The sequence below is a fragment of the Aplidium turbinatum genome, chromosome 1, assembly GCF_918807975.1.
Source record: "Aplidium turbinatum chromosome 1, kaAplTurb1.1, whole genome shotgun sequence".
NCBI classification, from domain to species: Eukaryota; Metazoa; Chordata; class Ascidiacea; order Aplousobranchia; family Polyclinidae; genus Aplidium; species Aplidium turbinatum.
The window spans coordinates 35,821,216-35,849,106 of record NC_137472.1 but is presented as its reverse complement, the minus strand read 5'-3'; the positions used below and the strand labels follow the sequence as shown (position 1 = coordinate 35,849,106).

The 27,891-nt window shown below is 38.1% G+C and overlaps 2 protein-coding genes across 2 annotated transcripts; one reads left to right on the top strand and one right to left on the bottom strand.

Moving 5' to 3' along the window:
- LOC145769044 (protein arginine N-methyltransferase 1-like) lies at positions 1 to 19,365 on the top strand. Its single transcript, XM_082580643.1, has 10 exons — positions 1 to 164; positions 2,104 to 2,241; positions 3,002 to 3,221; positions 13,261 to 13,403; positions 15,060 to 15,191; positions 15,441 to 15,512; positions 16,034 to 16,184; positions 16,927 to 17,048; positions 18,501 to 18,587; positions 18,909 to 19,365. The coding sequence occupies exons 1-9, from the start codon at positions 105 to 107 to the stop codon at positions 18,582 to 18,584; spliced, it is 1,122 nt and encodes a 373-aa protein (XP_082436769.1). The 5' UTR covers positions 1 to 104; the 3' UTR covers positions 18,585 to 18,587; positions 18,909 to 19,365.
- LOC145769050 (paired box protein 6 homolog) lies at positions 19,311 to 27,806 on the bottom strand. Its single transcript, XM_082580649.1, has 4 exons — positions 27,673 to 27,806; positions 24,265 to 24,482; positions 20,729 to 20,851; positions 19,311 to 19,949 (listed from the first exon to the last, which is right to left on the bottom strand). Exons 1-4 carry the CDS (start codon positions 27,707 to 27,709, stop codon positions 19,566 to 19,568), a joined length of 762 nt encoding a protein of 253 aa, XP_082436775.1. The 5' UTR covers positions 27,710 to 27,806; the 3' UTR covers positions 19,311 to 19,565.
- Positions 27,807 to 27,891: the final 85 nt, after the last annotated feature.

The window sequence follows — 27,891 nt, the reverse complement described above, 5'->3', positions numbered from 1 at the left end:
CAAATCATTGCATAGATTAATTGATATCCTAGTTGTATATCAAAAATCAAGAATTTGTTTTTCCTGTGTCGATTGTGTTGTTTTAAACGTTTTTGTAAAAAATTATGGAAGTAGTTATGGCAGATACAACAATCCCAACACAGCCAGCTGAGCCTGCAGTGAAGGTAATTTAGAAAAGCTTGTACATTAGTTGATTGATTGCCTATAAATTTTACTGTGTAAATTGATTAAAACCAAAGTAGGTTATTTAGGGAGCAAGTCTTTTAGGCGCAGACAGTTAGGCGCTGGTCAAATAGATGCGCACACTGTGGCGTCTGGATATTTAGGTGCGGAGCACTGTGGCGCTTGTCCATTTAGGTGCTATTCCTAGTAAAGTCTGCAGATTGTATCAGCTTGGCAGGTAGGGCAATGCTTTTCACACAGAATATTGTATTGAACAGAAAAATATGTTATGGCTTCTGTGCGTGAAGCTGCTTTAACCGGCAATGCTTTTTACACAAAATGTTATATTGAACACAAGAATATATTGTATTTTAATGCGCGTGTTTGGCATTTATTTTTTGTTAGTCCAGGTTTGCATCCGGCGAAAGCTTTGTCAATAAATTATTCAAGTTTCCGAACATGACTTTCACTTTTAGTGAGTCAAATAATAACTACACTAAACATCAGTAAAAAATATATCGTAGCTTAGCTTATATTCAAGCAGGTGGTAGGCTTGAGTGAAGAGTAACTTAGTTTTCCGTCAAAACCCCGACCAGGTTTAATAACAAGCAAAGTCGCACCATTATGCTTGCAAGTTGTAGTTAGGGTTCATATGCCCTATAGAAATGTATTCATGTAGTAGAGCGTTGTCTCATACGAACTCGCCACACGATCAATCCATCTCGACTAGAAGTAATTGCGAAAGATAACAGATTAAGTAAGGTTCCATCTGGTTGCAACCTGTGTTCAGGATGCATAGCAAATGTCCTGTTGAGATGTGCTAATATCAAGAGTAGTAGAGCGTTGTCTCGCACCTCATCTCCACACGCGCATTAACAAAACAACATATTTTTCTGTTCGATGTAACACTTTGTGTGAAAACATTACCCTACCTGCCAACGGAATGGCCCGTTTCGGTGAGTCCGATTCGGTGAGTCTGATCCCTTAACAGGGGATTTTTTCAATTTTTTTTTTAAATTATTGTGTACCGTAGCCTAATTATTATTGCCGTTTTAGGGTTAGGGGTTAGGAGTTAGGGTTAGAGGTTAGGAACTCACCGAATCAGACTCACCGAATCGGACTCACCGAATAGTAGCAGACCCACCTGCCAAACTGATACAATCTGCAGACTTTACTAGGAATAGCACCTAAATGAACGGGCGCCACAGTGCTTTGTACCTAAATATCCAGACGCCACAGTGTGCCCGCCTATGTGACCGGCGCCTAACTGTCTGCGCCTAAAAGACGTGGACCCGTTATTTAACTATTAACTAGTCATTTAATTTAGTTAGCGGTACTTGATTTTTAAATTTATTATGTCAGAGAATATCAACAATACATTGCTTTTATCATCTCTGGCTCCCTTGCCTGAAGGCAAAGTTTTTGCAGTTTATTTTAAATCACAAGATTAACAATTTAACATATTAGGCTATTGATGATTGATCACACAGCAAACTTTTTTTTTTGTAAAATTGACACTAAGTCAAAATATATTATCATTGATGCAGTGTTTGTTTTTTCAAGTTTAAGATTAAAATGTTTTGGTTTATAATACAGTAGATAGGGCTATTTCAAACATTGAATCCAGATTATGTAATTGGTTTACAATTTTATGCAGCAGATTATGAAATATTCAGCAGGATTTAAGTTGAAATTATGTTAGATATATGATGTAGCCTACTATGTCTAGTTTTTATAATGTTAAATTTAATATATTGCAGTGTATTTCTATTATGAAAAACACTGCTATATTTCACTCAATTCTACAGTATTATGAAGTGTCAACTCTTGACTTATCATAAAGTAGTACAGTTTTCTAATAAATATTAGTACAACACATCAAAATTTTATACTTTAACCTGTTCACACTAACAGGCTTTCCAAAATTTATACATATGTCAGATATCCAAAGGAGAGAACACACGTGATGTGAGTGGAACCAGTTTGGAAGGAGAAGAAGTAATTGGAAAAATTCCTCCTAATGAAATGACATCAAAAGATTATTATTTTGATTCCTATGCTCATTTTGGCATCCATGAGGTGTGACTGACATTTATTTATTCTGCTGAAGTTATTAAGATTTGAAATTGTTGTTAAAACTGACATCTAATGGTTTCAAGTCAAAGGGTATAGTACATTTTCCACCGTTCCATGGTGGATGACTTAAACTCAAATGATGCACAACTTTATTATTTTTTGTGTCTGTTGTTGAGATTGCACTGTTCAGAGATATTGCTTACAATGCCAGTGTAGTAAGCTAAAATTAAATTTTAAACTCCTCTTACTAAAGCAGAATCAAATGGGTGTCAATTTTTAATTTTTTTATATCTTGCATCTATGGGAGCACATGTTTGAAATAAAATTTTGATAAGTCATAAAACAAGCTACCAGCATACTTTAAGTCTGTAAGTTTGGCATTCCACAAATAATCTTGATACTTCACAAACAACACAGCGGGGCAGTTACATACTCTTGTGTCAGTAAAAATAGACTCATGCAGTTTTCTCTGTTCAGTAGCACATGGATGCGTCATGCAGGTTAAAGTTATTTGAACCTTATCATAAAGTCATGGATCAGAAAACTTACTGAGTCTGTTATTCAGTTGTGTAATTGCAGAACGTGTAATTGCTAGCTAGAGTAATTGTATCATAAGAACAAGAAATATTGAAATGAGGTTTCCATACTGATGGCACAACTGTAAAGCAAATATGATTGGTAATTCAATGGTATTCAGTAATCACCTTGTTTGATATACTTTAATGCAACATAGTATTGTCATATATGATGATCTTATTTGCAGGAAATGTTAAAAGATGAAGTCCGTACTTTGACATATCGAAATTCAATCTATCACAATAAGCATCTTTTTCGAGGAAAAGTTGTGCTTGATGTTGGTTGTGGTACAGGTGTGCTGTCAATGTTTGCAGCCAAAGCTGGTGCTGCAAAAGTGATTGGCATTGAATGTTCAAGCATTGTCGATTATGCCAAGAAAATTGTTGAAGCAAATCATCTTGATGATGGTATGATTGTGTGTATTTCTTTTTTTATTCTTTATAAAGATAGTATATATATAATATAGAACAGATTGGCAAAAAGAGAGTTATTGTTACAATGTTCCAGCCACTGGCGCCGACTTACGGGGTGGCCACGCTACCCCGCCACCGCTGTGGCAGCCACCCCGTTTAGGTTACATTACTTACTGCAAATAAATGTAATTTGAACGGACGTTTAAATCTTTTTTTGATCATTGGTTTTCGCTTCAAGTCAACGTAAAGCAAGAGGTGAACCAATACGGTATTGCGAAGAAAATGATTGTTTTTGTCACAAGCATGATACTCGCGTAACATCAAGCAAGCTACTATTACATTTATTTGCAGTAAGTAATGTAACCTAAACGGGGTGGCGTAACATCAAGCAAGCTACGTGAAGATTACGCAACATGTGGCTACGAGTTTTTTCCTTGTTGTTGTTGCGATCGTTTTATTTGTTACTTGTCATAAGTCATTGTTACATTTGTTGGTTTACAATGGGATTTATTAATCAATAAAATACGATCTTTCTATTGCCTCCCTCAAAAATCTTTTTTGAAAAATTTTAAACTGCCCATAATATCGCTATAAATTATGCCAGCTATAAAACACTTGGAAATAAAATTATCTCGATGATTGATAGCTCCACCCCCTAAATGAATATCTATTTTCAAATTTCTTTAAAAAAATGCAATTTTCGAAACTTTTTAAGTTTTATTTGAAAAGTGCACTTAGTAAAGTAGCAGTTTTAACATTCTGCAAATTCACACGTTTACATGAATCTATTCGAGGAAAGCTACACCCCCTGCCAATTCCCAATAATAAAAGCAACCTTTTTCAATTACTCAAGATTTTGCATTTTGAATTATTTTCCGATTTCAATTGGAATGTCCTGTCATCTACTTCATGCAGTAATGTTGCGTGTCAATGCGTGACAAACTGTGAGGCGGGAATTTATTGGTCTGACATGGGAGTTGCTTGTTACATCATAGAAAAAATTATGAAAAGTCTGAGGCGGGATTTTATTGGTCTGTCATAGGAGTTGCTTGTTACCGTACATCATAGAAAAAAATTACGAAAAGTCGTCCAGTAAAAGTTTTCGCCGACATTCCAGTTTTATTCAGCTTAAAGATGCCACCGAAAAAGCGTTCAAAATTGCAGCCCTCCATTGAGTCATTTTTTGTTGCGTCTAGTCAGGATTTCAGCCAGCATAAAATTGACCAAACGCCTGAACGAAACGAAAGTGTGCCACTGCCAAAAGGCGTTAGCACGATCAGGGAGGTGGAAGAACTGAAGGGAGAAGCTATCAAAAATCGTTGGAGAGCGAATTCCCGTGGCTAGAATTCGTTAGATGCAAAGATACAGCATTCTGTCCGATTTGCAACTATGTCGCAACTGCTTGATCTATTTGCAAGCAATGAAACAATTTGATTAATGCTTCCAAACGTGGTCTGCATTGTGAAAATATACTTATCGTTGCCTTCCACCACCTGCGAGCCGGAGCGATCGTTTAAGTGCACTCAGGCGCATAAAAACCTACTTGCGATGTACCATGACGCAACAGCGATTGAACCACGTCCTAATTTTAAATGTTTATCAAGCTGAAGCTTCACGGTTACAACTTGACCAGTTGATTAACAGTTGGATTGACAGAGCTGCTGTTTGCAAAAATACTTTTGCCAAATGTTAAGTGTCAGAGCAGCAACGTAACTATAAAATTCACGACATACCTCCTGTGCTTTGTTTTAAAGTTGCTTTGTAAATTATCGAGCTACAAATCAGGTGTGAAAAGACAATTGCATCTACGAAACACGCTTAGTAAAAATCAAACAAAAATATGCAGTTTGAAAGTTTTTAGGTTGCCATATTGTGCTATCCGCCACCCCGTGCAAAAATAAAAGTTGGCGCCTATGGTTCCAGCATCTCAACAGGAGACCTAAAGTGCAAGAGAGAAAGTGACGAAATATATATCGTGTGAAACCATTGGGGTCGATTTTTTTACTGAAGTTAGCTCATTTCAGGGGGGAGAATTTACCATTAATTTTGAAAGCGATTTTTCAAAGTAACCAATTTTTAGCCTGAACGATGTCAGTCGATTATGATTGTCCTGCTATGTTTTGTGCATTGTTTAGTTCAGCTAGAATTGCATAACGTTGACTGAACGCCCCGGAAGACTCATGCTAATTGCTAATATAGGACTTATCGTAGTTAAATACAATGCAGTGAATGGCTGAATGCCGTTTGTTCAAGATTAAATTTGTCGGTCTATCAAGAAACAGTAAAACCACAAAACAATTAAATAGCCTAGAGAAAATTAAAAGTGCACAACACTTTTGTTACTTTTCTGAATATTGTTGGCAATTTTTGTTTCACACAATCCTGATAAATAGCTTAAACAATAAACAGTTTCGCGTTCTATCTGTGGAATGAAGTCACAAACTCCATCTAAGCTCCTTACAACTGTTTAAACTTCTGTTCTTGAAGTGTGTTGTTTAAGCGTAAACTTACGGAATGGCCCGTTTCGGTGAGTCCGATTCGGTGAGTCCGATCCCTTAACGGGGGATTTGTTAAATTTTTTTTTTAAATTATCGGGTACCGTAGCCTAATTATCATTGCCGTTTTAGGGTTAGGGGTTAAGGTTAGGGGTTAGAAGTTAGGAACTCACCGAATCAGACTCACCGAATCGGACTCACCGAATAGTAGCAGACCTGTAAACTTAAGGGTCTACGTCTTTTAGGCGCAGACTGGTTTTTTTTTTTCGCTGAGACTTTTTTTTTTCGTGTCCGAAATGACTTGAAAAAATTCGGTCATTTTTTTATGATGAAAACATTTCCTTTCAAGTAGCTGATACAAACCAAAATTTGCACTTCCTGACTAGCTACAATTAACATTAAGTTTCGCTGAGAAACGTTGTCGTGTTTTATCTGAGAAAAGTTAGAACAGACAAACGTTTCTTCAACGTTCATCAGCGAAACTCAACCTTGCAACACCCGGCCGCAGACATCTTTTATTGCACACTAACACACGTTCAAAAATAACGCAAAACAAAAACGGAAAGGAATAAAAACAGGAATGATCAAATAAAAAAAAAACACGTTACGCTCTAATGGTTCGCAATTACAAAGTGATTTAACTCAACAATTTCACCACTCACGTTGTAGCGTGCTCGCTTCGCGTTACTGTGCCAGTGCGCGTATGCCGTGTCATAATTGAATGTTTTGCATGATGCAGCATTTAACCTCAAACGCATAAGTTTATCTGCAGTTGAACAACGCAAGCGATTTCTTGTTCGATGTGGAGTCAAACATTTCACAGAGGTTATCACCAGCTCAAAAATAAAATCTGTAAATAGTCCTTGTTTTGCTAGTCCGTTACGTAATTTTAATATGTGTGTGTAACTGTGTAGGCTATATTAGTTTGTTTTTGTGATGTTGTTGGGTTCAGTCGTGTTCTCATTGCTTTAAGAATTGGCGCTCCAGTTGTTCCAGGAATGAGGAGGCGACTGATTCTTAACTGATTCATCAACTTATTTTAAAGTATCAGGTTTGGTGGCCGTGCTTAACTATATTTATCGATGCATATGCCACAATATTAGATCCTTTCATGCACGTCTTAAACCATTAAGGTTTTGCCACCTTTTCCTTTTGTTGGTTTTGTTACTGTATTTCTTTTTCACAATATCATTTCTTTTGCATTCTGACAAAGAAAAATAAATTGAATTGAATTGAACATTATGCAACATGCTGGGATAATTTCCTGACTGACAGATCAATCTTTTCCACGACTCGAAGGAAAGATTTGAAAACACAGTGGCATTTCTAGAAAGTTGAAGTCTTTGAGTCATTGAGTGTGTTACTTTCATGTTTGCGTTTATCACAAGCAATGAGACATTGGATCAACGTACAAACGGATACTTCGTTGTTTATCAAGGTCTGGTCAATAACATTTCGAAAGGGTTGGCCACCAGCTCAAAAATTGATAATTATGCAACATGCGGAGAAAATGTCCCGATTGATAGAACGGACCGATCAATCTCTACCAAATGGTTTGACCTTTCCAAGGCAACACACTTAAAAGCATCCGTCAGTCACGTTTGGGAAATGTTACTTCTGTATTTGCGTTATCACATATAATAAGACATTGGATCAACGTTCAAACACTAAGTCTACGTCTTGTATTTCCGATTGACAGAAATCGTAGAGTGGCGCAAGAAGCTTCTTTGCACTCACTGAAATCGATTTGCGCGCGTAAATATTTTTTCTGACATTTTGACTGAATTGACTATATATTTTTTCGGACATTTTGACCAAATTGACTATATTTTTTTCGGACATTTTGCTAAAAAATTGGTCAATGACCAATAAATGACCGAAAAAAAAACCCAGGGCGCAGACAATTAGGTGTCAGTCAAATAGGCGCACACACTGTGGCGTCAGGATATTTAGGTGCGGAGCACTGTGGCGCCCGTTTATTTAGCTGCTATTCCTAGTAAAGTCTGCAGATTGTATCAGCTCAGCTTTGGCAAAACCGGAATGGCCTGTTTCAGGGAATCCGATTTGGCGAGTCCAATTCGGCTAGTCTGATTTGGCGAGTGCCCTTTTTGGCGATTTTTTGAATTTTTTTTAAAATTATTGTGTACCGTAGCCTAATTATCATTGCCGTTTTAGGGGTAAGGGTTAGCGATTTGGGGTTTGAGTTAGGGGTTAGGGTCTTATTTCAACGTTTAGCGACGTTAAAACGATGTAAAAGCGATAATGATAACACTAGTCAACAAAAAATTTTTTTTTTCTTGCATGGGCTTTGAGAACTGATTTAGGGTAACTTTGGGGTGCTGAATCCGAATCTGACCTCAGATTTATCCTATCACGTCAGGTTTGTGAGATATGAAAACAACAAATTGTTAGTTTGGTCAAAAGTGGAAGATTTGACGTTGCGTTTACCACCAACATAATTCGAGGGTTAAATAACAGAACGAGCCAAGTCACCCAAAAGTAGTTTTGAGAAAATGGCATTTTAAAATTTTAATTTTAAATTTTAAATGAGAAATGAATTTTGCTGTATGGGGATATTCAACTCTCACTGATTAACGTTATCTCGCAACAGCTAAACGATCATTTTTGGGGTACTTGCGTTATTCTTTACAAGTGACAACGCTCAAGTAATTGCACTGGAATCGTAATACGGTACTACAGTTTTTAGTAATTTAAAATGAGCAGTCAGTTCTGAGAAACCTGTTCAGGCTAGAACTTAGCTCTTTCTGTCAGTAAAAATACGGGGCTTGAGAAACACTTTCCAGTATCTAACCACAAAAAATGCAAAAATGGACTTAGCTCGTTCTGTTATTTAGCCCTCGATATGCAGTTCTATAACGAAAGGTTAGTGTTAGACATGCCAAAACAGCTTAAATAAGGTTACTGAACAAGCATTGCCATAGGCCTGTTTAAATTTTTGCGGTTTCATCACTTTCATGCAAAACATTGACGGGGGTGGGTGTTAGTTATACTTTTAGCCTCCCTTTTAGCTTTTTACTACTGCATGGTTAATAATGTTGCTTAGAAAACAAATTGGTATCAAAATTATAGTTGGTGGGTGTATTTCAGCTAGTTATGTACTACATGGGCTGGATTTCTGGATATAGCACAATGTGTATGTGCAATAAACGCAATGTCAAATCTTCCACTTTTGACAAAAGTAACAATATGCTGTTATCATATCTCACAAACCTGACGTGATAGGATAAATCTGAGGTCAGATTCGGTCTTAGCAACCCAAACTTACCCTACATCCATTGAAAAACTTCATGCAAGAAAAGTTGTGTTGACCAGTGTAATTATGCTACGGTAACCAATAATTTAAAAAAAAAATTCAAAAAATCGCCGAATAGGAAACTTGCCGAAAAGAGCTCTCGCCGAATAGGGCACTTGCCGAATCGGACTAGCCGAGTTGGACTAGCCGAATTAGACTCGACGAATCGGACTTGCCGAATAGTAGCAGACCCGGCAAAACCTAGTCGGGGTTTTAACAGAAAACGTTATGGTTGGCGAATCGCAGCTGCTCGCTGTACTAGTGAGTGCTCAGCCTTGTGCTGATAGCCGGGAAGAACGCCCCTTTCTTCACAATGTCCTCTGCCCTGGCGCCTGCTGGTTTTGTTGGCTCTTTCTTTGTTTCCACAAAGATAAGAGTTAAACTGACTGGTAAAGCGGTGGTCGAATAAGTTTGTGGCAGAATACGGTGCGATACTGATGAGCCCAGCCTCATGGGCGAAACACGTGTCTATCGCTGTCAATTCTTGCTACAAATCGGCTGCCGAGAAACATAATGTTTAGTTTAGTTATTATTTAACTTATATAAATAAAAGTGAACTCAGTCATGTTTGGAAACTTGAATAATTTGTTGATAAAGCTTTCGCCAACACAAACCTGGACTAACAACAAATCAATGCCCAACACGCCCATTAACAAAACAACATATTTTTCTGTTCAATATCACATTTTGTGTGAAAAGCATTGCCCTACCTGCCAAGCTGATACAATCTGCAGACTTTACTAGGAATAGCACCTAAATGAACGGGCGCCACAGTGTGCGCGCCTATTTGACCAACGCCTAGCTAACTGTCTGCGCCTAAAAGACTTGCTCCCAGAACTTAGAGTGTTGAACCATTGTTTTCCCTTATTTTTCAAGTGTTGTTGCCCACTTTTATTTTGCCTACTTCTACATTGCTCAAACGCAGGGTCCACGTCCTTTAGGCGCAGACAGTTAGGCGCCGGTCAAATAGGCGCGCACACTGTGGCGTCTGGATATTTAGGTGCGGAGCACCGGAATGGCTCGTTTCGGTGAGTCCGATTTGGTGAGTCCGCTCCCTATTCGGTGTTTTTTCAATTTTTTTTTTAAATTATCGGGTACCGTAGCCCACTGGCGCCGACTTACGGGGTGGCGTGGCCACCCCATTTAAGTTACATTACTTACTGCAAATAATGAACGGACGTTTAAATCTTTTTTTGATCATTGGTTTTCGCTTCAAGTCAACGTAAAGCAAGAGATGAACCAATGCAGTATTGCAAAGAAAATTATTGTTTTTGTCACAAGCTACGATTTTATGATCTGCTTGATCTATTCGCAAGCAATGAAACAATTTCATTAATGCTTCCAAACGTGGTCTGCATTGTGAAAACATACTTAATATTACTTAATTTTTTGTGAAAATATTACGTTGCCTTCCACCACCTGCGAGGCGGCGCGATCGTTTAGTGCACTCAGGCGCATAAAAACCTACTTGCGATCTACCATGACGCAACAGCGATTGAACCACGTTCTAGCTTTAAATGTTTATCAAGCTGAAGCTTTACGGTTACAACTTGACCAGTTGATTAACAGTTGGATTGACAGAGCTGCTGTTCGCAAAAATACTTTTGCCAAATCTTAAGTGTCAGAGCAGCAACGTAACAATAAAATTCACGTCATACCTCCAGTGGTTTGTTTTAAAGTTGCTTTGTAAATTATCGAGCTACAAATCAGGTGTGAAAAGACAATTGCATCTACGAAACACGCTTAGTAAAAATCAAACAAAAACATGCAGTTTGAAAGTTTTTAGGTTGCCATATTGTGCTATCCGCCACCCCGTGCAAAAACAAAAGTTGGCGCCTATGTCGTAGCCTAATTATCATTGCCGTTTTAGGGCTATGGGTTAGGGGTTAGAGGTTAGGAACTCACTGAATCGGACTCACCGAATCGGACTCACCGAATAGTAGCAGACCCGCGGAGCACTGTGACACCCGTTCATTTAGGTGCTATTCCTAGTAAAGTCTGCAGATTGTATCAGCTTGGTAGGTAGGGCAATGCTTTCCACACAAAATGTTATGTATTGAACAAAAAAATATGTTGTTTTGTTAATGCGCTTGTGGGAATGAGGTGTGAACAACGCTCTGCTACTCTTGATATTAGCACATCTCCACGGGACATTTGCTATTCATCCTGAACAAAGGTTGTATCCAGATGGAACCTTACTTAATCTGTTATCTTTCGCAATTACTTCTACTCGGGATGGATTGGTTGTGTGGCAAGTGTGTATGAGACAATGCTCTGCTACATGAATACATTTTTTTAGGACATATGAACCCTGGCTACAAGTTGCAAGCATAAAGGTGCGACCTTGCTCGTTATTAAACCTGGTCGGGTTTTTGACGGAAAACTAAGTTACTCTTCACTCAAGCCTACCACCCGCTTGAATAATGATAGGCTACGTTATATTTTTTACTGTTGTTTCCTGTTTAGTGTAGTTATTATTTGACTCACTAAAAGTGAAAGTCATGTTCGGAAACTTAAATAATTTATTGATAAAGCTTTCGCCGACGCAAACCTGGACTAACAACAAATAAATGCCGAACACGCGCATTAAAATACAATATATTTTTGTGTTCAATATAACATTTTGTGTGAAAAGCATTGCCGGTTAAAGCAGCTTCACGCACAGAAGCCATAACATATTTTTCTGTTCAATACAATATTCTGTGTGAAAAGCATTGCCCTACCTGCCAAGCTGATACAATCTGCAGATTTTACTAGGAATAGCACCTAAATGAACGGGCGCCACAGTGCTCCGCACCTAAATATCCAGACGCCACAGTGTGTGCACCTATTCGACCGGCGCCTAACTGTCTGCGCCTAAAAGACTTGCTCCCCAAACGCATGTCTTGAAAGTTGAACCAGGATTGTTTATTTTGCTGTTTCTTTGTTCCCAGTCGATAGCTTAACAAACAATTTTTGTGAAGCATCAAAAAGTATGTGGCGGCTTGTGGCCACAGTCATAACTCTTGCTAGAGTGTTCGACTACATATTGCCAAAACTTGTAACAAACATTCCAGACAACTCGTGCCTCAGTGTTCTACTGACGCACCAAAATTGCCAAAAGCACGATCCGATTCGTCATGTTTGCTTAATTTGCTTATTACAATTTAAACTAAGGTTGTTTGTACATTTGCCAAAACAGCGCAAAAACTGGCAATTTTCTGTCAAAGTTGTTATTTCTTTTTAAAATAATAACAAAGACTAAAGGGCCAGACAATTTAGGGTGATTCATAAATTGAAATTTTTTTAATTCAATTGGGCACCCTCTTGTATCGTGTCAATACCAGAAAAAATAATTCAGACCCAAACATGGAGGAAAATTTACATGCGAACGCATTTTGAGGGACCTTGGTGACTTTGAAGGGCTGTAATTTCTAAACGTCTTGAGATAATGAGCTGAAATTTTTTTTGTGTTCATTATACATCAATATGAAACTTTAGTGTAAATTTCAAGAAAATCTAAGAGGGTCGAGCTTGCACACCCTGTTGAGTTGACATGGAATGACCCATTTGTGTATTATGTGCAGCTTTCAAAGTCGATAGCAACCTTAAAAATGCTTTCGATTGCCCTAAAAATTTGACAGAATTATTTTTCAGATATTGACACGATACAAGAGGGTGTCCCATTGAATTAAAAAAATTTCAATTTATGAATCACCCTACCAGACATATTTCGCTGCCTCAGAGACCCATGGCCCCCTCATTAATCTTCATCATCATCATCATTAAGTTCCTTGCTTTTGTTGAGGGTTGGAAGCATGTATGCGCCAAGTTTCTCTCTTGTGCGATTTTTGTAATCAAGTCCTGACCAGTGTTTAATGGACATCATTAGTCCGAGTTCATGGTGGTCTGCCCGTATTTCGTTATCCATTCATTTTTCCTTCCAATGTATAGTTGTTTTTAAATAAAATCATTGTGAATCATGTAGCCAAAATATTTTAATTTTTTTGTTTTAATTGTTTGTAAAATTTTCATGTTAGTGTACTTATTCTACATAGTATGTAATATACAACATCTTTATATATGAGATTTTATTCTTTCATGAAATTTTAAAGATTATTCTATATTATAAATTCACAATTCAAATGCCTCACGTTGTTTAACCGCATCTTATTCCCTTTCAGTTACCGGTAGTTATATAATATATCACATTCTTCCTCCAACTGATTATTTGTTGGTTGTACAGTTGTAACCCTAATCAAGGGTAAGGTTGAAGAAGTGCAACTACCAGTGGAAAAAGTTGACATTATTTTGAGTGAGTGGATGGGATACTGCTTGTTTTACGAATCTATGCTGAACACTGTGTTGTATGCAAGAGACAAGTGGTTGGTAAGTCAAATACACGGCATGTGGTCCCAGCTGCAACTTTACAAAAGGTACTATAAAAACATCTCTTAAGTTTGAAATTGGCCAATCAGAGCGGCGCTGATCAGTAGAGCATGATGATTATCGCAAAAGGTTACTACAGTGCACTTGTACAGATGTGCTCGCTCACTTTCCAACTGAAAAAAATGTCAGACGATATCAGATGTAGTTTAAACCTTCAAGACAGTTTTTTTTTTTTAAATCAAAGTAGTATAATAATACAAGTCAACAAAGTTTGACTACACATTCGGCTACAGGTACCTGGTACACGGCTTCCCTTGTAAACAAGAAGCATGTATCAGCAACTGACTTGATGTTGTTAGCAAACTACTATTTGGAAGTGACCAATTTTTATAAACAACTTACAATAACACGAATTTAACTATAGCCTACTAGTGTAGTACTCGGAATGGCCCGATTCGGTGAGCCCGATTCGGTGAGCCCGATTCGGTGAGCCCGATTCGGTGAGTCCGATTCGGTGAGTTCCCTATTCGGTGAGAGCCCTATTCAGTGATTGTTTTTTAATTATTGGGTACCGTAGCCTAATTATCATTGCCGTTGTAGGGGTTAGGGGATAGATGTTTGGGGGTTAAAGGTTTGGGGGTTAAGGGTTTGGGGGTTAAGGGTTTGGGGGTTAAGGGTTTGGGGTTAAGGGTTTGGGGTTAAGGGTTTGGGGGTTAAAGGTTTGGGGGTTAAGGGTTTGGGGGTTAAGGGTTCGGGGGTTAAGGGTTTGGGAGTTAAGGGTTTGGGGGTTAAGGGTTTGGGGGTTAAGGGTTTGGGGGTTAAGGGTTGGGGGTTAAGGGTTGGGGGTTAAGGGTTTGGGGGTTAAGGGTTTGGGGGTTAGGGTTGGGGGTTAATGGTTAGGGTCTTATTTCAACGTTTAGCGACGTTAAAACGATGTAAAAGCGGCAATGATAATTAGGCTACGGTACCCGATAATTTTCAAAAAAAAATTCAAAAAAATCACCGAGTAGGGCTCTCACCGAAAAAGGCTCTCACCGAATCGGACTCACCGAATAGTAGCAGACCCGTAGTACCCTACCTAGTTATTGATTTTAATTTGTAATAGATCAGTTTTTGAACTGTTTGTTCATCATAAACTTGCTTCAGTAATACGCCCAACGGAAAATACAATTCTTCCAGGACTTACTTACCATAAAAAAAAAAACGATCAGTCGATCACCGTACTTACAATTTTTTATAATTTATTTTAACAACTCAAGCAAGCTAAAATTTGTAAAACAGCCTCCCAAGTTGCAATGAACAGCAGACACAATCTATGAAAACGACATCACGCTTCGTTGATTTCAGTTGCAAACAACATGTCATGCTTCAGTAATCAACACCGTTCTCATTGGTCCAGTTTTAGCATAGGGGATTGTTTCATGGCACCTTTTGTAAAGTTGCGTCCCGGCCATGTATTGTAGACTGTAGTGTAGAGTCTCACTAAATTGATGTGCAGTTGTACACTGTATAGTAAAGTTGTTGATTTAACATCAATGCTAGAATAACTTCAAGCGTAGGTGTAAAACTTATATACCTCTACTGTACCGGTATGTGTAAAATCGTCCACCTTCTGATCAGGGGTTGTGGTGAAATAAACAAAGGTTTACTTTTCAGGCGTCTGATGGACTCATATTTCCAGACATGGCCACCCTGTATGTCACAGCCATTGAAGACCGACAGTACAAAGATGATAAGATCAACTGGTGGGATAATGTGTACGGATTTGACATGAGCTGCATACGTGATGTAAGCTTTGATAGTTGCATACGTGGCAACCTAATTTTAGGAATGCTGTATTGGTTTTGGTCACTTTTGAGGTCTCTTGTTAGCTACGGTAACTAGCCAGCCAACAAAACTAAAGTGTTATTTTTACATCCCTTTTCTAATTTCCTTTTAAATTTTTGCTTTGTTCTATATTTCCAAAAAAGTGTCACTAACAGGCTGGTAGAAAGGTTAAGTAGTGATTTTTTGACTTAATATGTTATAAATTTGTAGGTTGCTATATCTGAACCATTAGTTGATGTTGTCGAGCCTAAACAAGTGATGACAAACGCGTGCATGGTGAAGGTAAGACGTTATTTTTTTTCTATTGGTAAAGTAAAAGCGTGTCTCTATTCCAAACTGTGTAGTTTCATTGTTTATCTTGGTTTTGAAAGTTCATTCCAAAGTTGACAATGTATTTGGCACAATTGAAACCAAAATGATAGCAGGAATCTTGTAGGACTAACTGCCTGGATCTTTTGTTGCTCAGGATTTCATACGAAGTACGCAATTGTTCCAGAATGTCAGTTTTTAATAAATTTATCAACCCAACAAACCCTTACATTTGAATGGGCTGTTCAAATATCGTACCATGTTGCCTCCGGTTCATCACTAACCATAACACAATATAACTGTTCCACTCCCCCCCACCCCTCCTATGATTAACAGGATTAACTAAAAAAAGATGTTGAGATCTCGTATTTTCTATTTTTGCAACCTGCAAATCAATGAAATTTACTGTTAATTTTTAGACTTACTCCTGCCTAACGACACGCTGAGTGGAAGTCATAAACTGTAACTTTAGTTGTTGGTTTGTTTTTATCCAGCAAGTTGATCTGTACACGATTCAAGAAGGAGACTTGGACTTCACAGAACCCTACCACTTGGTGGCGTCACGGAACGACTATATGCAAGCGATCGTGTCTTTCTTCAGCGTTGAGTTCACAAAATGCCACAAGCGGACTGGGTTTTCGACATGTAAGTCAGACCCCACTATTGGTTAGATTCAAAGAAGATGTGTTCTCATACTTAGAAGCGTTTTGTTTGATGCTGATTTTTGACAAGGAGTTACTTGTTTGTATGAGGTTTTGGACCTTCGACGCAGATCGGCGGTATGCTGTGTCTGCCTGTAACTGTTGCTTATGCTGCCGAAGTGTTACTGCAAGTGCAATCTAGTCCATTTTTTACGTGCCTTTAATTAAAGCTGTTTTTGAAGACTTAAATTCACTGCTTAACTGTATATGCCAAGGTTAAAACTCCGTTGCTTAATCATGCGGCTTTTTTATAGACTTTTATGCTGTATCGAATGAGCTATGTAAACGGAATCCCGATTTTTGTGAAAAGATTGCCTTTTTTAAACCATGTACAAACGAAACTAAGCAAAAACACGTCTTTTAGCATATTATAAAGGAAAATAAACATTGCGAACGTTTTCGGCTGTACATGTACTGTTCTGAAGCCCTTGTCAAACCTTATACAAAGTGAGTTCAAGAAAACAAATTATGCAGAAAACCGGATCAAGCATTTGAAAAAGAAAAAAACTCGTTTGTGTTGTTCAGCTTCGAAATACCTAAATATATTACGCATCAAGATGGATCTGTGGCTTGTGTGAACATGTGCTGGATTTGTGCTATCAACGAATTAAGCAAAGCTCTATCTACCCGTATTTTTTAATGTTTATAGCACTATTTTTGAATAGTAGCAATATTTTGCCTTGCAGCCCCAGACTCTCCATACACTCATTGGAAGCAAACTGTCTTTTATCTCAAAGATTACATCACAGCCAAACGTGGTGAAGAGATTTTTGGTACATTTTCTGTAAAGCCTAATGAAAAAAACAAGGTTTGTTAAAAAATTCTCGTTTGTTTTCGTACATCTAAAGTAAAAGTTGAGCGTTATCTAGAAACCACGATAAATTGTAAATAGCTTAAAATATAGCTAGACAAGGATTTAAAAGAATAAGCGGTAGGGTGTTGCGTATTTTCACGATTTTCAAAAAACCTGCTATCTGATGTGGGGTTTAGGTAAAAACTCGTCGACGCGTTATGACGTCATGAAGACGTGGAAGCACGACTCTTGAAGTTCCAAATGTCCCAGTTTTCACATGTTTTTACCCAAAATTCCACCACATCAGACCCCCCAGGCCTTTTGAAAATCGAAAATGGTGAAAATATAAAACACCCCACTAAGCAAGCCTTGTCGTGGCGTAGGGATCACTGCGACTCGTGTCAACTTCTTACTTTCCATTACGAAACTTCATTTGGTTAAAATATAAAGTTTGAGCTGACACCTGGCACTAAGGTGGTGTATTGCATTGTATTTGTTCTTTTCGTGGCGTTACTGCTAAATCAACTCTCTATTTCAGTGGTTCTCAAACTTTTTCAGCTTGTGGCACATTAGAAAAAATATAAAACGCACGCGGCACACTTACAAAAGAAGAAAAGTTGCTTTAAAAAAAAAATTTCACGTGTCAATGCGATGGATGTGCTTGTTTATACCAATATAAGCTTCGACTGAAACGAGGTTGCAATGTTGACAAACATATACCCGTACCCGAATTTCATCGTCAATTCCAAACAGTCTCTCTCGTTTACAGCTTTTAATTTCAGTCAAAACAGAAAAGCCATGTTCACATAGCCATGAAGATGCAAATGGTAATATAATTTTGATTGCTTTTGCACGGATCATGAAATAGAATTTGGAAGCAGACAGCCAAAACGCATCCAAGTTTTTTTGTGGAAACAGCGTTTGAAAAAATGGGTCGTTTCGTAAATCAATGAGCTGTCCTTATGCAGAAAGATTGGTTGATTCATTGCTTCGAAATGGTGGGAAGTAATGTTAGCAATAGCAATAGCTAACATAGCAGCCCAATAGTGACGTGGCAATTACCCTGCTGTATCGGCAATGCCATAATTGGTTTTATCGTCACATGTGCTTATTTATCATCTATTGAAAAAGTTAAAGCGCTTTTAAGTCGCATGCTTGTCTGAATGGCTTATTTTAAATATTTATACAGTTCTTTTCCAAAATTTCAAAAAGATTTGCGGCACACTTGAGAATCTGTGGCGGCACACTAGTGTGCCGCGGCACACAGTTTGAGAATCACTGCTCTATTTGCACTAGTAACCATGACGCCTGATGCATACAGTGTTGCACAAAGTTCTGCTGTTAAAAGCTCGTAGCCTAATTTATATGGTTGTTTTTTTTTTCTTTACACAAACGTTAAATTTATAACTTGACAATAATACTCTATGTTTCTATTTTATACTTTCCTCAACCTTTGTTTTTTTACAGCGAGATCTCGATATAGCGATTGACATTAATTTCAAAGGGGAGCTGTGCCAGTTGAGTGAAAGCAACGTTTATAATATGCGCTAAAAGGTAAAACCGTTTAATGATAATCATGTGTTTTCATGTAGCCCTTTGTCGCAGATAGATGTCGCTCACACCGCTTGACAAAGCTGACAGCGATATAGAGCCACAGCCTGGTACATTGGCACCTTGAATCCATTCCTTTGCTGAACGCCAGGCAGGATTAAGAATATGATTCAGGATCATTTTCAGAAAGTTTATGCTATGACCCGACTGGGTGTCGAAACCACGCTTGCCGATTCAGAGCTTTGTATAAATTCACCTTTCTAAACCTTTTCCAGCATAATGTTATTAAATTTTGATGTAAAGTAACTAAATTCACTTTTCTAGGTAGCTCAAGCTGAAACCCGGTTAGTGGTTTATCTCTCCTATGACACTTCTGAATGTCCATCCCAGCTTTGTCCTGTCGTCGGGCAGCACTGGATCCGAAGCGAAGTCACTGGTTCGATATTAAATTCCCTCCAAACTAGCTTTTTTATAAAATGAAGTCATGTTTTGCTTCTTTCCTCGTTTGAGAGTTAAACCTAGTCTTGCCTGTGCGCTTTTATTTTTTACTTGATCTGTGGATACGCTTGAAACTGCCTGTAGACACATTGCTCTCGTTAGAACTGTCGTTGACAGTCACTTCTCAGCAAGGGGTTCTTGGCCCTTTTGCTTACTACAGTAATTCGACCATCTTAAGATAATTTACTCCGTCATCTGTATTGTTTTGACCTCAGTGTTGGAACCACAGTTTTGCGGTAATCTTTTGATTTTATGTGAATAAACCAGCGATGTTTACACATAAATCTTCTCATTTTGGAATCACGTCAGACACTTTCATATGCGATAACTATGTATATAGAATATAAAATCGGCAATACGAAAGCGCATTACTACCGGTATGTTCCAGTTGCAAGCGGATTGCTAGCACTTTGTTTCAGAACAAGAAATTAATCATTTCATTTCTCTAACAAACATCCAACTGGAAATGTTGTTTTGTCCGTCTCATCGGTGCGAATTGTTATGCAAGGCTAAAGAAGCCAATAAGGAAGAACCGTTTTCAGTTGGTGGGCAGTTTTTTAAAGTATATTTTTCGCTCGGCGTCGGTGAACTAGAACCGATTGAAGGCGACGTAGCTTGTATATCACTTGGTATGTTCATCAGTGGAAAAGATGATGGCTGTAGGCCAGATAGTTTTAGCGCTGCGTATGGAAGGGTTGCTGGAGAGATTCTGGCTGATACCAGCGCTGCAAATTGTAGAAGAGGATAGTTGGAGTAGAATGACATGGGGTTTCCATCGCTGGAAGGATAGGTAGGAGATAAGTCGCTGCCGCCGGAAGACTCTTCATCCCTGGTCGCTCTTCCGCGAAATCCTCCCGCCGAGTTGTTCTGTAACATGAATCAGTAAAATAGCGACAAAGAATAAGTAATTGCAAACGTGATAAAACGTACCAAACGTGATTGAAAATTGCTTTGCCGCTCAGGGCTCTTTTTTTTACCAAATGTGGATTGAAAAAAGGAACACTGCAGTGTGATCTTCTTAAAGTGTGTTGTTTGTGATTCCATGTTTTTTCATACTTAAGCTCTAATGTTTGTCGTCGACGTCAACCTATTCTATAGCTTACTCTTATGTCAGGGAAATATGTTTTTGGAGCCTACCGTGCATAGTGAATAGGTGAATACACAGACAACAAGCGGAAACTTCACACTTCTTCCTTATGATTTCAGTGCTGCAGTTTCATCAAACATCCCTACTTTTACAGGGATTGAGGGCCTATGATTTCAAATTTTATGTGATAGCCTATGTTTTAGTTTCCTTGCGGGGGAGGGTCTCTTGTCCTCACACCCGTTGGTCGACGTTGCCTTACATGCGAGAGTGAGAGCTCTCGATGTTGGGCTGCTCAGCGAAGGCAAGTCGATCCTTGTGTTCTATCAGAAACAACCTAAAACGGATTTAGCTGCTTCGTGCCTCATCTTTAAATCTAAAAGAACGTAAATATTGACTTAGGTCGACCAGAGTGACATTAGTTTTTACAAATTTTAAGTGTCAAATATTTTGCAGAGTAATTTAGAGCTAGAATAAGGCGAAGTTTTAGCCAACTCTTAAACTAAGTTAGGCTGCTTAAGCCGAACTAAGCCAATACTTAAAAAAAAATAACGTGGGTTACCTTTGTTACGATATCTGGCTTTGGCGCTGGAACAACATCCACATCGGTTAAATGTTGCAATCCACCAAATTTACTTAGCTTTTCAGACTTTCGCCATTTTGCTCGTCTGTTTTGGAACCAAATCTACAAAAAACACCGGATCGTTGACAAGTAGGGTAATCGACTACCAATTTTGTACTACAATAGGCTCCGCTTAATTAAATTTTGAGAAAAAGCTTATCGTAGTGCAAGTAATTTACCCAAGAACTTAAGTAAACTGTTCGGCTAAGTTTTAAAATTTTATTGTAGGCCCTATCGTAATGTGATTGATTGAATCTTTATCCTCGTAGGCCTACTGGGAAAACTTTTTGAAGAGCTTAATCCTGGCAGTTTCGCATACTTGTAGAGGCTTTGAATCACTGACGCAGGCCCGGTTACCGAGATTGACAGAGTGAAGTTTCCGATTGTTGAAGTCTTATTGCCGCGGAATTATTCCATCCATTAGATGCCGTTGAATGAAGAGCAGTCCTTAACATACGTTGCTCAAGCGCACACCCCGAGACTCGAACCAGCGCCGCTTGATCTTGAAGCGTCTTCATTTCAGAAGTCATGCGCTAACCAACTGAGCTATCGGGGCGGACTAACCTATATGTGGTGATTGATCAGTTTGGTTGAGATTGTGGAAGTCTTTATTCTCGGACTGAGAAAGCTTCTTTGCAAGCCTAGTCTTAACGATTTTGTATGCTTGTAGACGCTTTGAACTGCGCAGGTCCGGTCACCGAGATTGACAAAGCAACAATTTCGTTTGCTTTTAGAATATTGTTGTCTGTAAATTATTCCACCCAATAGGTGCCGCTGAATGGAGAGCTGTCCTGAAATGCGTTGCTCAAGCGAACACATCTAGAGTTGAACCAGCACTGCTTGTTCTTGCCGTATCCGTCCATAAAGTCGAGAACCCAAATCACTTGAACTCTGAGTTATTAGGCCCTTTACCATATCATGCCCTAAAGTATACAGTTACTAACAAGCGTACTAAAGTTCTTCTTTTTTTACGCTGCTTTAACATTGTCCGATATTAAAGCAATAAGTTATAAAAAGTAATTTGTGTTTGTTATAAACCATTCGGAGATATTTAAACATAGAAATTGTTTTTTATCTGATAATATGACCTTTTTCCGATGTAAGTTATTTAGTTAGTTATTTTTAGTTAGTTTGTCCTATGCTTCATCTGTTACAAAATAAAAAAAATGTTTCATTATACTTTAATCAATTGCTAAACTCGACTGGTAAAAAAGTTGTCAATGAAGAATTTGTTTCATCTCACTTAAATGATATACATGGCTATCACAATACTAATCAATTTCTGACCTCTGCTCTTCTTTGCTTCATAAATTGCCATTAAATTGCTCTGTTGGTTGTGATAAAATATCTTCTGAGCACATTGCTTATGCAGATTCCAGTATCAGTGTATATCTTTCATCATTTTTTAATATGTGCCTTGTTCATGGGTATGTGCCAAATACTTGTCTTAAAACTGAATTAGTTCCCATTGTTAAAAACAAATCTGGTGACGTTAGAGACATCGCAAACTACAGACCTATTGCTCTTGCTACTGTCATTTCTAAACTATTTGAACATGTTGTACTTTTTTTTATTAATGACTATCTCACAACAAACGATAATCAATTTGGCTTTAAACCTAAGCATAGCACAGATATGTACATTTTTGTACTTAAAGGCATACTAAAGGAAAATTTCAAACCGGAATTAAGCATTAAAATGAGTAAACTGAACATTCAAGAATACATTTCAAAAACAATTACCCAAAAAAATTTGTTTTCAATGGCGCTGGCAAGGCCCAAAGTCCAGTGTTTCATTTATTTTCATTTTTTTCAAAATGACCAAAACGTGCAAACACAGCTCAAGAATACGTCATAAAGTCCAGCAATAACAAAAGCCACGTTACCAATCTCATGTTTTGAGCAAACTGTCTGCTGTTTTGATGTTAAAATGTGCTGTTTTGATGTAAATACATACATAGCCTACAGTCAAATCGCCTGCAGTAACAATTATTGCGTGATCGGTTGATTGCTAGACTTTATGACGTAGACTTTATGACGTTCTTTACAGTCGCACGCTTCGTTGCTCAGGCCAATCTCGTTTTGAAAGCTCTGACAAAAGCACGCGCACAATGGTGGTCAGACCGCAATGGGGCAAAATTTTATTGAAAATCGTTTTATGGTAGCATGTTAAACACAAAGAACGTGGAAAATCGTCAAGTCAGGTTTTTCCTTTAATACCCCTTTAAGCAAGCTGTGTCTTACTACAGAAAACGTGGAAGTCCTGTTTTTTCTGTATTCTTAGATGCTTCGAAAGCATTTGATAGGGTAAACCACAACCTCCTATTCAAGAAACTAATTCAACGAGGAGTGCCGATGTGCCTTGTTCGTCTAATAGTTTATTGGTATAGCCTACCCATCAGCGGATGTACATACGCTGGGGTTGTCATTACTCACAGTTTTTTTCTGTCAGCAATGGTGTCAAACAGGGTGGTGTTCTCAGTCCTTACTTATTTGCCGTGTATATGGATGATCTATCGCCTGTGTTAAGCAAAACCAAGGCAGGCTGTTACATAGGTAATACACTTGTTAATCATCTCATGTTTGCTGATGATATTTGTTGTATTTCTCCAAGTGTTCATGGTCTGCAGAGTATCTTGAATGTGTGTGAAGATTATGCGCTTTCTAACGATGTCATTTTTAACTGCAAAAAGTCATTTGCTATGTACTTCCAAACCAAACACTTAAAGTTAAATTTGAATCCAATTGTATGGCTCAATGGAAGTGAGATCAAATTCGTAGACAGTGTCAAATATTTGGGTGTTTTTCTTGACACGGCAATGTGTGACGACAAGGATATAAATCGACAAGTGCGATCAATCTACTGTTCTGCCAACAAATTAAAATCAAAATTTTACAAGTGCTCCAGTGATATTAAAAATGTTCTATTCCGTTCTTATTGTACTCCAATGTATGCATGTCATCTGTGGGAAAATTATCATCAACGTGACATTAATCGTCTGCGTGTTGCCTTCAATAATGCATTTAGAATTATACACAATTTGCCTAAACACTATAGCGTACGTGAACATCATGTCTTGTGTAACATCATAACATTTGATGCATTACTTCGTAAATATGTTTTTTCTTTTGTTGGAAGATGCGAAGTATCGTCTAACTCTATTGTTGCCTCCCTGATGAGGTCTGATTGCCATCGTATATCAAATTACCGTCTTCATTATAATAATTCTATGTATGCTATTATCTAGTTTTGATGGCTGCCATGTCATCTGATTGTTTTTATCGTTCTCAACTTTCAGTTCTTCTAACTTGTAACGCTACCGTACCATTGTCTGTAAACTTGTAACAGTAGATAGGCCTAGCCTATTTATTGAGATTTTGTGCATTTGCAGTTTGTGTATTATTTTGTTGTTTTGTTTTGGATATGGACAGCTTTGTCTGATGCAAATAAATTATTATTATTATTATAATAATCACCTGTATCCGAGCCTCTGGAAGGTTTATTTTTGCAGCTAATTTATCTCTTGCTCCAATGTCAGGATAATGTGTGGCGTTGAAAACTTTTTCGAGCTCCCTGATTTGCATGGGATCAAATGTTGTTCTCGATCTTCGCTTTCCCTTTTGTGACGAACTTGGATAGGATGACAACACAGTTTCGTTTTCAGTTGAATTAGAGCATTCAGGATTTGTTGTTTCTGTCAAAACAAATTTCAGAAGTGTAACCTTAACAACCATCAAGTATAATTTAGTGCTGCTTTCAAAGAACACGTAGACAAAATCAGGGCGTGTTGACTACTCTCCGAGCCCCCGGGTGGAGGGGCCCACTCATTTTAGTCTGTATAATGTTTAATGACTTTTTAAAATAAAAAGCTGCTGCTAAAGCTTGATAAGCAATAGCTTTAATCATGTAAGTAGGGTTGGGATTTCGGGATCAAATTTAAAATCCCGGGATTGAGATTTTCCAGGATTTTTACTCTTTAATAATAGGAAAATACACATGCAAAGTACACAAACGATAGCTATTTATTTATTGTAATACTGACGCAAAAACATGAGAGCATCAAGAGTATCATCGTTTTAAGACGATTTCTGATTTTGCTGACAAAATATCCAAGAGCTGAAAATTCACGTTCAGCCTGGCTTAGTACTTTTCAATGCCTCATATAGGCCTAAATTGTTCAGGTTTTCTGGCTTTTTTTGCTTGCTTCATATAGCAGCATATCTTTTTGCATTATGCGAGCGCCGACATCAAAGTTTTGTGCTTCTTCGCTTTCATCTTCTGCTACGAAAGCATGCAGCTCTTGAGCTAAAGTTATTTCAGTGTCATGGCTATACTATTCTCTGTAATGGCATCTTCATGCTGTTTAGTAGAGCCTCAGTCCAATTCAACAGTAGGGCTTGGGAACAATCTTTGAAGAACGTTCGTGGCTTGGGCAGTGAGTTTCTGACGTTTTATTTTATGACCAAGCTGATCTTGCGGTTGATCAATGTAGGAAGGTTTCATGAGGTACCCAGAAAGGTGAACCAGTTCGGCATGCCGACGCTCGTCGATTCGAAACCTAAAGCTTTTCTTCGTCCTTGCTAATTTCCAAATTTAGTTATTAGGCCTAGTCTCTTTGTACTAAACGCTGAAGTTTTCAAAACGGCTTGACAGAAGTTACATTTTGCTTTTTCTGCAGATTTACAATCCAAACAGTTTTGCCACACCTCGGATTTTCTCTTTGAACTTACATCTTCAAAATTTTCCATTTTGAGCTAAATTTTAATTTCTTCTTTGCAAAAAGCTAGTAAAGCTACTTTAAAACCAACATAATATGAGCGTCAAGCAATATGGCGCTACGTCAGTTTTTGTAGATGTTTTCTGGAAATCTCCAGATTTTAATAAAATTAATCCCGGGATCGGGATCAGAAAAATGGTTTAAAATCCCGGGATTCCGGGATCGGGATTTTCCGGGATCCCAACCCTACATGTAAGGCCGTATTCACTGCTTCCTAGCCCCCGGCATGGGGCCCACCTCCGTCTAGAGGTCCACGCATATTTAGTTCGTGCATCGTTTTTTGATTTGTAATTTCACATCTACGGTAACATTTAAGATGGAATTTTTTTCCATCTTTGCGAAAATTTCTCGCTTGCTTCGCTGGCTTAACTACATTTTATTCACCTTATCACCGATGTTGGGCAATGAGCATGCATAGTTTCAGAAAGTGGATTAAGGGAGTAAAACGTCTTCTGTGTCCCACAAAATAACTACTAAAGTAAAGTAACATTCCGAAGTAAACACTGCTCACTCAAATAGGCTAGTTAATTAAGAATTAAATTGATGTTTTGGTGTTAAGTTAATGGAGATAGACTATAAAGTAAAATGAACGGTGAAAATACTATTGGTAAAGCGAAGGTCAGAATACCTCAGATGGATTTTCGAAGTTTTAGTCTGCTGATAGACCAACCATATAGCCTACCAGACTACACAAATTTTCAAGAAATAAATTAATGGAACTCTTCAATCTGTGGTCGTGATAGAATTTTTTGTAAATGCAATGCTATCTAAATTTTGGAACCAAACCTTCTACCAAACCTAATTTTAATTTTATGCATTTGGTTACATATAAAACGTCCTATGCCCAAACAGAAAATTAGCAATTTTTACATTGGTTCAACGTCTGCAGACGTTGAATCAACGTTAAAAACGACTGATTTGCTGTCTGGGTGGTTGCATACAAAGTGTGGATCTTGATAAAAATCACATTATTGCGCCAAAAATGGCTAAAAACTGACCCAAACAATATTATTTGTCAAATAATTAATATTTGTCAAAAATTTCTGAGGGGGGGCTACCCCCACACAGCTCTATCCACCTTTACTTCTTTGGACAATAAGTTTTGCATTGTCCATTTTTCTTATAGATTTGCTTTGTTAAAACTCTGGTCTTTTCCCAGTTTTTTTCTGAGATGCGCTACTGCATTGTCGGCATAGGAATGATGAATGTGAATTTTTTCTCTACATTGAAGAAGTTTGCGACCATAACTTAACGCTTTCTTGTCATATTTTTAAGAGCCATTACAAGACATAGGGGTCCACTAGTGGGTTTCGGAAAGAGGCTAAGATAGTGCTCACACGGCCCTGGATACAGCAATAGGTTAGTTTGTGTAATTTTGAGTTACGTTTGTGCTATTGTTACCATTTAAACATAACAGGCTAAATTTTGGCAGTTGTGCTGGAAATCCAAAAAGCGTCTGGCAACACTGGTAAGTGGGAAAAATCTGTCATTTTTTAACGTAAAATTAGGAGTTTTACAGTGATTTGAGGTGCAGTGAGTGATCACATTTTGGCCGTTTAGATTCTCAAAACTATCATTTCAAAAGGACATAAAGTAAATTTTGCTTAGAGTTCAAAATCGAAATTACATCGGCCTTCAGTTCGCACGTTGTCAAGGTCTGTGTATAGGTTGGTTATTGAATCTTTATCCTTGGACTGATAGGTTATTTCTGGTAGTTTCGCATACTTGTACTTGAAGAGGCTTTTAACGCAGGGCCGGTTACCGAGATTGATAGAGTGAAGTTTTCGATTGTTGAAGTGTTGTTCTCGAGGAATCATTCCATCCATTAGGTGCCGCTGAATGGAGAGCATTCCTTATGACGCGTCGCTCAAGCACACACCCGAGACTCGAACCAGCGCCGCTTGATCTTAACCTTCTTCGTTGACAAAGTCACGCGCCAACCAACTGGGTTATGGGCGGACTGAGCTAGGGGCGAACAAGATAGCTATACGACCTTAACGCTACAAACACACTCTTTTTCGTTCAATGCACGTATTCTATGTTTACAAGTAGGTTACGTAGCCTACTGTAGTTTACGTTGAATTTAGACAGTGTTTTGAAGACTTACCTAGCTTCTGTTGACTGCTTTCTGTTAACTCTGTCATACTGATCGTTAGCAAGTTATTTGTGTCAAATATCCGATAAAAAAGGTTAGACTGCTTTACCAAATTCGTTGATTCAAGGATACGATTATGGATAATTTTTTTCTAAACTGGCAACTTAAATTTCAAAATCGGATTTTTATTATGGGTTTGTGTACTTTTTGAAGCGACCAATCATAAATCAT